The sequence below is a fragment of the Vollenhovia emeryi genome, unplaced genomic scaffold (assembly GCF_000949405.1).
Source record: "Vollenhovia emeryi isolate VEMERY1.0 unplaced genomic scaffold, V.emery_V1.0 DF939338.1, whole genome shotgun sequence".
Classification (NCBI taxonomy): domain Eukaryota; kingdom Metazoa; phylum Arthropoda; class Insecta; order Hymenoptera; family Formicidae; genus Vollenhovia; species Vollenhovia emeryi.
Window position 1 is genome coordinate 21,709 of NW_011967028.1, and position 11,566 is coordinate 33,274.

At 48.7% G+C, this 11,566-nt stretch overlaps 1 protein-coding gene across 1 annotated transcript; it reads left to right on the forward strand.

The window, feature by feature from the left end:
* Positions 1–2,133: 2,133 nt before the first annotated feature.
* On the forward strand, positions 2,134–11,206 carry LOC105558499 (tyramine/octopamine receptor). Its single transcript, XM_012006200.1, has one exon. The coding sequence runs from the start codon at positions 2,848–2,850 to the stop codon at positions 4,060–4,062; it is 1,215 nt and encodes a 404-aa protein (XP_011861590.1). The 5' UTR covers positions 2,134–2,847; the 3' UTR covers positions 4,063–11,206.
* Positions 11,207–11,566: the final 360 nt, after the last annotated feature.

The window sequence follows — 11,566 nt, forward strand, 5'->3', positions numbered from 1 at the left end:
GAGCGAGAGAGCGAGAGAGAGAGGAGAGAGAGGAAGAGACACTCTCCGAGTACCTGGATGATAAAGTACCCGACGGTTTTGACACGACGAGCGGCAAACGAAACGGAGTTACTGCGGAGGGGGTGCGATGTTTTTCCGGATTTCCATGTGGTAATTACGCGGAAGCGGGAGAACGTGAAAAATGTTATTCCGCGCGACCCGTTTCGCATCGCGATCGCTATCTGTGCCGCCGGAGCGAAAGAAAGAGCCTGGACTCAGGCTGACCCGCCACGGCTCGATATCGAGGAGGGCGTCTTTAACGAATCGGGGGAGGGCGGGGGAGAGGGGGGGCACGAGAATGCGGAATCGTGTCCCACCGGCGCGTCCCGGCGTTCGCCGCGTTGACCGTTTTCCCCGTCAGAATGTGCTATATACACGCGTATCGTTAAACCCCGTATTTTTATTGGCGACGTGACGTTTCCTGCGCCGGGAGCGTGACAAAGCCGAGCTTGCTTGCTGAACACTCGGGGGCACGAAAATGGAAACATTTTCCGCGCTTTCAGACCTACCGCGCTCCCGGGCTCTCGTGCAGAAAATAATACCCCGTGCGTGCGGCCGAATATACGTGCCGCAATCTGCGACCCGATAATTTATGGCGCGGAGAAAAAGCGCCGCTGGATGCTTGATGTCGCCATTTATTAGGGACATTAACGATTTTACCTATTGTTACATTTTCAAAACCCGGCTGAACGATCGGCTTCCCGTGAAATATGCGTGTGAGTAATGATGATTACTTAACCCCGTGACCGCGGGCCCATTTATTTTGAGCAACGTAAACGCTTTTACCTTTGCCACAAAAATAATGCGTCTAAACAAATGGACGATAAATCTACGAGAATTATTGATCAGCGATAAAGAAGAAATTTTATCTGCTCGCTAGTAAAAGCGTCGGCGAGTTAGAGAAAAAGATAGAACGAGAGGCGGACAAGCGCTAAATGTTCATTTAAGGACGTTCATCGGCTGTAAGGGTCTATCCAGACAAACTTGCGTAGCGCATGAACAGACGCATAAGGAATCTGATTGAGCCATAAGTGCGTGCATGAGGAAATGGGGCCATCGCACACAAAATTGTACAACTGCATATGCATAGCATAAGACTATCTGGACCAATGAGCATGTTATGTAAATCAATATGACGACTCAATGCTCGATGCTCATTGGTTTAGACGGTTCTCGTGCTATGCATATGCAGCTAAGCAATTTTGTGTGCGATGGCCCGTACACCAATCAATTTCTTTATGCATGTGCTTATGCAAGTTTGTCTGGATCATAGACATAGTAAACATAGACTGAGCGTTCCATTGAATAAGCTGAAGCGTGTGAAGAGGGAGACAGAGAAGATTTAAGAAGACTCTTTTCCTGTACAGCGCGACCGTCTCCCTACTTCACGACTTTTAGCGTAGATTACACGCAGTACACAATTAACGCAGCTCTGCGTCTTATATGTGCACACTAGCACGCTTTGTGAAAGACGAAGGTCGGACAATGTTGCCTTTGTGAACGTATTGGCCGACACGCTTCGAAGTATAGTCAGATGGAGATTTTCGGATTACAATACAGCCCCAAGTGGGCCCTGGGCCTTCACAACAAATTGCCTCCATCCGAGTCTCATTGCGTGTATTCGCAACGGTGGATTTTTACGGTGAGGGGGTTTTAGCCTCTCGCCAACCCCCTTTTCGGAGGACAGGGATATGTGTGGCAGGATAATCTCTCGGTAGTTGCCACTCTTTTCTCCGAGAGAGAGGTAGCGTCCGAAAAAACCAGCGGTACCCGTGGGCGGATTTCAATTCGGATCCCTCCCGTTCATTTGTTCACTAGGCAGCGCACGTTTCTCTGCGCCACGCTCGCTACACTTTTTAGCAAAATTCATAAACAATTTCTATCACAATAAATTAAACTGCCTCTGTAGAACACGTTTCGCCTATATCACACGAGTAACCTTGATATTGAATATCTCGACTTTGGTACGGACACGGATTTTAACATTCAGCAGGCATGCAGATAACACTATTGATAGCGTCCTTTGAAACAAATACGTAGAAAATCGATTTGCCGATCAACGTCCTTAAGCTCAATGAAAAGAACACGCTATTGTTTGCTATTATTTTTGTTTTAATCGTCGTGGAACAATTTTTCGAAACTCACTTTGATCCGCAGCGACGAATGATTCGGCAACGAAAAAAAATTGCCAACTTTTCGCAACTTTTGCATCGCTTTCGCGCGCATGCACACACACGCGCGCGTGCACGCGTGAGAAACATGTATATCTCTCTCTCTAGCAGTTTAATACGGTTTCTATCTGGCTAAACTCAACTCGTAGATCAACGTTATTGCCGGTCGACAAGTTTGACTGAAATAAGCGAATTGGATTGGCGAGTGCCAGCCAATTTTCGCGATCGTGCAAGATTTCGCGAAAGAAACGCCAAGCCCGTATTAATTTTGGTTTGAAACGTGCACCTTACGATCGCATTGCTCGAAAGCTTCCGTGAAGTTGAGCTATTATGTCGTGGGGAATTTACATTCCACATATCGAACGTTGCTCAAATGTCGTTCCAATTGTATAAACGTATTCGTTCGTTGGACACTTGATTCCGAAGTCAGATTGCCTTTTGCATATTTAAACCGATCGCGACCGATTTAAACTACGGCTTTTCGGTATATCAGAATTGTGGATTCACGTTAAAACGCTGGTACCGTTTGACAAAACGAACAAAGAGGCGCAGTGGGAGAGGAGTAGGAGTAGGAGAGGAGAATTGATTCGGCAGCGATACTAAACTGATCTGACTTGCAGAGGGTATCCTGGACGACATGAACTCGAGCGGAGAGTCCGGCGGAACGATGTCGGACGATTACGAAGTCGGAGGCTGCAGCGTCCCGGAAGAGGAGACGGGCTCGAATCTGCCGACCTGGGAGGCGGTGGCGGCCACGCTGACCCTGGGCTTCCTCGTGCTGGCGACGGTGTTCGGTAATGCGCTGGTGATCCTGAGCGTGTTCACGTACCGGCCGCTTCGGATCGTCCAGAACTTCTTCATCGTCTCGCTGGCGGTGGCGGACCTCGCGGTGGCGATCCTCGTGATGCCGTTCAACGTAGCCTACCTGCTGCTAGGCAAGTGGATCTTCGGTATCCACCTGTGCAAGCTGTGGCTGACATGCGACGTGCTCTGCTGCACCGCCAGTATCCTCAATTTGTGCGCCATCGCGCTGGACCGTTACTGGGCGATCACCGATCCGATCAATTACGCTCAGAAACGCACCCTCAAGCGTGTCCTCGGGACGATCGCCGGCGTGTGGATTCTCTCGGGTGCGATCAGCTCGCCGCCGCTCGCCGGTTGGAACGACTGGCCGGAGGAACTGGAGCCAGGCACGCCCTGCCAGCTGACCAGACGGCAGGGCTACGTCATATACTCGTCCCTGGGCTCCTTCTTCATACCGTTACTATTGATGAGCCTGGTTTACCTGGAGATCTTCCTGGCGACGCGCAGGAGGCTGCGGGAACGGGCCCGACAGAGCAGGCTGGGCCCGGTGCAGTCGACCAGGCACCGCGAGACCGACGACGCCGAGGAGTCGGTCAGCTCGGAGACGAATCACAATGAGCGCTCGACGCCCCGTCTGCAGGCGAAGCCGTCGCTGATCGACGACGAGCCGACCGAGGTGACGATAGGCGACGCCGATCGTCGCACGACCGCGTCGACCAGACGGGGTGCCGGCGCCGGCGACGCCCTTCCCGCCACCTCGACCACCGTCTACCAGTTCATCGAGGAGCGACAGCGGATCTCCTTGTCCAAGGAGAGACGCGCGGCGAGGACCCTGGGCGTCATCATGGGCGTCTTCGTCGTCTGCTGGCTGCCGTTCTTCCTCATGTACGTTATCGTGCCGTTCTGCCCGGCCTGCTGCCCGTCCGACAGGATGGTGTACTTCATCACCTGGCTCGGCTACGTCAACAGCGCTCTCAACCCCCTCATCTACACCATCTTCAATCTCGACTATAGAAGGGCGTTTAGGCGGCTGCTGCGAATCCGTTGAGTCCTCGCGAGCCCGTCTCGCGGCTTTCGGCGGACGAGGGGGATCCTCGTCGTCATTCCGTTTCGGCGTCCGGCCGTCCGCGTCCCTCTCGCCGATCGCGATCGGGACGTAACCAGCCTCTGCGCCACGACTTCTATACTCGCGGGATTATCCGTCTGCTAGCCAACGGGAGTCGTTAAGTAAGTTCTTCGTCCAGGGGGAAAAGCGCGTCGCTCGTCGTGTCGCGCCGGGATGCCGATACGCCGGTAATTAACGGCAACTTGTAGACGCCTCGCTCACCCCGTTCGCTCGTTCGCGCGCAGCTCGTTATGTTCGCGCGGCGCAAAACTTGACGCAGTCAGCACAGAGACGGCGATGACGGCGGCGACGACAAGCTACGAAACGGCGAAGCGTCGCCGAGCGAGAACTCCAGCGCAAGTAAGTTACCAAATTCGCAGGATTATTACCGTTTTACGCCAAGTTACGAACCAACCCTACGAAACTCGATAATTTATTTTCGACTACCGCGTTTAATTAAGATATCGATCCCGTTAGCGCGGGCGATTCGTGTCTCTACCCGACGTGTAGCGGTGAAGAAAGGGCGGCCGTAATTTTCCCTACCGAAGGAACAATAACGCAATAACGCACTGCGCTGCTCGCGTCGAAGGGGAGAAAGAAGCGTGCGTCAAGTTTCGTTGATTAAAAGTCAATTCGGCGCAAAAATGACTGAGGGAATCGGTAGACTCGATCCACCCCCCCCCCCTCTCTGACGCTCGGTCCTTAAATCAAACGTTTACAAAGTTTCCGAATTATATCACGCGACTTTAAAGGTAGATTCTTTTTTGCGAAACGAAGACTCGAGCGACGTAAGAATCTTGAAAATTTCCTTCAACTGGTATAACGGATTGCCGCGGCTCCGAGAGAGCCCGAAGAGCGATGTGCACTTACCGTCGGAACTTGCCTGAAAATTTATCAGGGATCCCGGGAAGACGTTGCGAAAATGGATACGGTATCGCCCGGCGAGGTGTGCGCGTCGCAATCAAGATTGGCAGCCGGCCCGGCGCTAATCCGCCCCTGAAGAGCTTTCAAGGGCGAGAGTTGAAGGGAAACTTTCTCGCGGGAGTGATAAGGGAAATTATGCTTCCTGTGTTGGTCGGCGACCGCCTTCCCCGAATATCATTATGCAAAGCTACGTCAGCTCCGAATGAATTTTCCCTCCTCCCGCGGTTTTCGATGATCAATCTAGTTGCGCTGGAGGATGATTAATGATAGAATTTGGCGCGCGCGAGCGTGTGAATGCGATTTATCGCTAGATCAATAATGCTCGATACCGGATTGTAATGGAATCGGGGTCATCGGAGGGGGGGGGGAGTCTCGAGAGAAGCCGCCGTCGTTCCTTTCCTCGTCGCGCGCACAGTTTCCGTCTCCCGGGCCGCAAAGCGAGAAAGAGCGAACAAGATGTGTCTCCGTAGAACGTCGAGTAACTGTCTGTCGGTTCGGCGAACGCGCATCGCGCACGGCGACAGAAAGGAACGTGCTTTTCTTCCACCAACGACAACGGAGAAATGATCGTGCGTGCGGTGTTTTTCTTTTTCTTTTTTTTTCTTTTTAGGTTTTAGACACGGTAGACGTGCGTACGTCCACCGAACGTTAACAATTGCAAGTATTACGGTTGTGAATAATTAATACTAGCTAAGCCCATGGAGCCCCGCGATCGCGGGGGCCACGTAGCGTAAGGAGAGCAGCGTAAGGCTGATGGCAGAGAACGATCCGTGAACGCTTAAAACTGTAGCCACGATATCATACGTGTTATTAGCATGCTCACTCTATCATTCGTTTCGCTTTGCGTCGATCCTTTCTGCGCGTCCGACATCTCGTTGGTCCAGCCAACGAGAGAGAAGTCGTGTGTGTAGCAGCGTAGCTCTGATACGCTTGACCACGCCATACAGCTACAGTACGTACACACCACAGACTTCTACCCAGTTGGCGAAATGTTAGCAGATTGGCGTCAGAACAGTGCTGTCAATAGATTGTCGGCAGAATCCGAACAGGTCCAATTAAGTTAGTAGATTTTGTTGTACTTCTGCTGACATGCTAGACACATAGACGTGCGCACGCTGTTTCATTTACCCTACAAGATATGGCGGTGCTCTTGCCTCCCTTTTCTGCTCGAAGGTAGCAGTCTGGTAGTATATAGAAGTCTCTGGTACACACACACACATACGCCGCTGGGTTTGGACCATTGACATGGCGGAATACCACGTGATCGGGAGCGAAAAGACCAAAGGGCCGAGTGAACATTCTATGACGATACTATTTTTCATACTGGACTGTTTACCAGAGCCAATATGGGTGCAGGGTTGTTCTTGGGACACCCCTTCGATTGGGCTCAACTTTTGCAGATGATATTGTCACGATATCTAAAGATTGTTTATCAAGGTCCTATCCTCGGGTTATCTATAGTTTTCTAGGTTCTTGCCTCACACGGGTAAAACGCTCATAAACATTAAACCAACTGAATTGACAACTTTAGTATTTTCCTGACCATATCTGACATTTTTAATAATACAGAAAATACAGAAGCTGGGGACTCCCCTACACTCTAGGGGGCGTCTCGCCAATTCGACCACTTGGGCAAATTTTCTTATCAGCTAACGAAATTAAGCCGAACTAAACTGAAGTAATTGTTGATCTGGGCAGTTTTTTTTATAATAGTTGTCTCTATTCGATTTAATCCCTTTTGGATGCAGAGTTTTCGATCAGGTGACTCGGGGCTAAATCCCGATTGGCTCTCGTAAGCAATCCAGTGGGGAAAAACAGTATCGCGTGCCGTAGGCTTTAGCAGACGTTAAGGCAAGGCGGGGAAAAACGCAAGTCGTATACAATATTTTCCTTTCACGACTTACGTTCCTCACCGCCCTGCCTTGCGTCTACGGTTAAGACAATCTTAAGCGTTTACAGATCGCTCTCTGCCTAATCAGCCTAACATTCGTTCAGTCACCACCGAGGCGGCCGTTTATTCAGGGCGTAACGTTAACAACGCCGGGCCGCGAAATCTCTGCGGTTTCGCGGCGCGGCGCGGCGCATAAAGTCACACTTTAAACCGCCTCCCGACGTATTCACGTTGACACGCGATTATATCGTCACGTACCGCTACAAAAGTTTCCCGGAATCACCGCTATTTATTATAATGACGGCTCTCTTAGCTTATTAATAGCCGGTTTTTCCTCAGAACCCCGGACGGCGGGCCGTCGTTCGCTCCAACTTTTTAATATCCAACTTTCGCGACCCTAATGGCCGCGTCATGATTTACACAATTCTTCATCTCGACTCGTCGTCCAAACATTCATTTATATCCACCGCGAGTCGCAACTTTTCGCTGACAAACTTTCGCCGTTGCGCGGCGAGTATCGAACGGGGACTATATGTATTTCATTGAAAATTCTTGAGGCGGACACGCGGGATCGGAAATGATTCCCCGATTGTCGAGACTTTTCGCTATTAAGAGTGGCTTTCGGAGGAGTTTACGGGTCTCAAGTGAATATCCCATTCTCGCGTCTCTCCCTCTGTCGCCGGTCAATGAGGCCACGCGTCGGTGATTACGGGATACCGGATAGATCCGCGTACACGCACACACGTACACGCACACACGTCACGCCCACACACACTCACACACACACACACACACACACACACACACACGTACATTCATATATACGCGAAGTACTATTTATATGACCACAATACAATTTAAAGTATCTCTAAGGGTAAAAACGAGGGAACAGGCGACGAGAAATCCGCCATCTCCTCGAGTGCCGCGCCAAACGGACGGATTGAGGTGAGCTTCTAGGTCGGAAGGGCGAGGAAAAACTAGATCGCGGACGATCGTACGACTCGGTGGTAAGCTCGTCACCAGGGCACTCTATAATAAGGTTGTGATAAGGTTGTGAGAACACGTTCGTAGCCGTGCTACGAGCGACATAAGATTTTTAATTACTAGGATAGGGAACATTTCTTTACTCGAGTTATACTCTTCGATGCAGCGTTGCCTCCTACCCAAGAGATGGAGAAAGGGAGCGAAAGAAAGAGGGCCGACGCTACCGGACTCTCCGGTCGTTTTTAAATAGTAGATATAGTGCATCGTGCAGCTTCTCCCATTTTTCCCCTCCCCCCCCCCCTCGTAACCTCGCCAAAACGCTACAGGTAGTTCTGAGCCTTCCGGGATCGCGTTTTCATCCGAGCCGTCGCATCAATTTCCATTTGCGTGAAAAAAAAGCCCACGCCTTTGCGCATGCCTAAAACGCCGCGGCGCTCGTTTCGCACCATTTTTTTTATTTAGATGAAATTCCCGCGGACTTTGGTGCGAGCGCCCGCGTGGAAATTTAATCGTTCGATTCGACTCTCTTGCGAACGCGCGAATTTCAAGTGCGGGGAAAGTCTTTAAACGGCGTAAAGCCAGCTGATTAACACCACCGCTGCTCCTTTTTCCTTCTTTTTATACGTGTATATGTGCAATACGAGAGAAAATTTGTCACTTGAGCTTGAACGATCTTTTCCCTTCGTGTTACTTTCGCGAAGATATTAATAAGTGCCAAAATAACGTATTTATCGCGTTTTAAAGGTGAAAACGACATAAAGTTTATTATGGCATTTTCCTTCCTCCGCACCATCTCCGATGTCCCTTCTTCTTGTTGAAAAGGACTCTTCTCACATTATCTCGCTGCGTGAGGTAGCGTCGGATTCTTCGGACACCGGTATCTTGGGTAGGAATCTCAAAATACGTAGTTTATGATATTATATTATATATTGTATATTATATCGCGCATTATATTAATATACGTATCAGCAGTGCGATTCTCGCACGAGTGTTTCGCGAGTCGGTACGCAGCTCGCTTTCAAATCTCCTCCCTTGACACGAGTCGAGCGATCTCGTATTTTTTTTTAATAATAACAGGATCGTTAAGGAATGATTTACCAAATGATATTTTGGGCGCTGCGAAACGATTCGCGACGCGCGAGAATTCCGCGTTGTGGATCGAGCCTGGTCGCTCGATACAAAGAATACAGTTCTAGATACGTATAATAAATAAAAAAAAGATATATATATATATACACACCTAGTTAATAAACTGATACTCGGCTGGTTGTGATTTACAAGTATAGCAATACAGCGATACTCGTTTTTGTGCGTGGTAGTGTATTGCCGGCGGAGCTTTCCTCTTTCCCCAGTTCAGAGAATTATTTCTCGTACAACGCCAATTTCTTCCATGTCCGCGAGTCCAGAAATAATTTCTTTCCCCAAAGAAGATTCAAAACACGAGTACTCTCTCGGCGAGAACGATGTAATTCCATTCCACAGCCGTCGCGAGCCCCCGACGATATCTCGTCGCATACGTTGTCGATGGTAAATTTTTTTCTTACTAGTATCTCAATAATAAAATTAGCATTTAGTTATTAACATTAATTTTTCACGTATTCGCAGAGATATCGCGATTTCATAAGAGCGGAGGACTCGAATCACGCGCACGCTGTATATTTTACGTTTGGAAAAATACAGGCGACGTACATATGCGCGTGTTGCAAAAAGGGAAATCATGTGTTGTATCATAGGGTGCGACGGGAAACACGACGCCGCGCTCGGGCTCGAGGGAAATATTTTCGAATTCGAACGAAAATAGAAAATAGACTGGTTACAATATAACCTAGGATGGCACGGAAACAAATAATACCTGGTGCGATATAACGTGCCGTTTTATAAAACGCGTTCATCGTCGCGATGTTGGATTTAGTGAAAATTGATGTCAATTGAATCGCTACACCGTTCAGCAGACCGTTGTTATCGTCGTTTCAGCAAGTGCAAAATTCTACAGAAATTCTAGAAGGGACTTCCCGGAGGAATTTTTTTTTCCTCGAGAAAACTATTCTAACAATACGTAGGCAAGGCAACTTGTTTGCGCTATGAAGTTTTATAAAATTTAATTTATAAATTAAGCGAATCGTTAAATTTGCAGCTTACGTTTCGCAAAGAAATTTACTAAAATTTGCTCCTATAGGAGCGTGGATTTCATCTCTTGAAATGGGCGTAGCGAAAAAATGCGAATCATGTTAAATAAAAGATAAATCTCCCTTTTTGTTACGAGCTCCCGCTCTATGGATTCACACACACACATTTCGAGCGCAGTCGTTGTTTCTACGAGTATTTCAGCGCGGAATGGATGTAACATTTATTTGATCTGCTTGTAATCTGTCACTTGTGAGAGACAGATGCGGGAGGCTTGCAACGCAAGCGCGAAGCGAACGGCAAATTCGTACGTTGCAGCATTATACGAAACTCCCGTGTTACAAAACAGGGAAAAAAGAAATTTCTCCAAATAACGCAAGTACAGGAAGAAATCTGGGAGGAGCTCCGCTCGCATCTCTGGAATGTGCAAATCGAATGAGCGCTCCTGTGAGTCCGCCGCTTGGGTGTGTGCATGCAAAATCAATTAATGAACAGGACGAACATACGTGCGTGTATGCACAGCAAGTGACTGGTATGCGAGTAATGAGTGCATCGAATCGAATCGATGGACGATTATGTATCTAATTATGTACCTACGCCGTGATGAATGCCGCTGAACGGGGAAACATTTATTTCGATTAACGACAATTGTAACGGACGCACGGAGTAGCGAAATCTCTGCGTGAATGCCGAATAAAATCTCGTAGAAAAAATGTAACGCGCGCGCGCGCGCATGCGCGAGCCGCGCGAATTCCAGTCGGCATTAACGTAACACTCGCGACTTGCGAATCTCGATAATCAAGTTCCGGCCAGAATTGACGTTGGTATACGCGATTGACCGAATAATTTTTTAAACCGCAATTCTTACCGCGCGTTCTTTACTACCGAGGTATGTGTTACCACTTAAATTACTACCGGTACGTTAATTCTTGCATAGGTGCGTGGTGTGTGGTAAAAAGAGACTCGTCGTTAATTTAAACAAACAAATATTACGCGTGCGTGAGATGGATGCACGGATACCAATGAAATATTGAAATAAACAATGTTGTAACGTGTTATGGATTTTACGCGATGTTCACCGTGGAATTCCTCCAGAATTTTGTGCGCCTGTTTGTGCGATCGGAATAGAAAGAGAAAAAAAAATAAAAGAATATATATACATGTGAGTACGACACACTTTATTTTCTTGAGCGGCATCTTGCTACCCGCGAACTTGTCTCGCTTCTCCGTTCCTTTTTCCCTATGTAAACCGCTCATTACAGACGTAATGAGGTATCCTAACGAGACGTTTCCCCTCGCACTCCAAGATATCCCACATCGCACGCGATATAAATTTGGACCGACGATTCGGCGATATTTGCTCTTTTTTGCAGCAGCAGCGGCAGATTGTACAACGCAAAGTTATATATTTTGCGTGATGCATTGCACGCGACGCTCAAAACGCCAGCGAAATCGTCTGTGCCGTGTCTCGCGGTTGCATTGTTACAAGAGCCAAGTGCTTCGTGCATTGTTCGTGTTACGCGG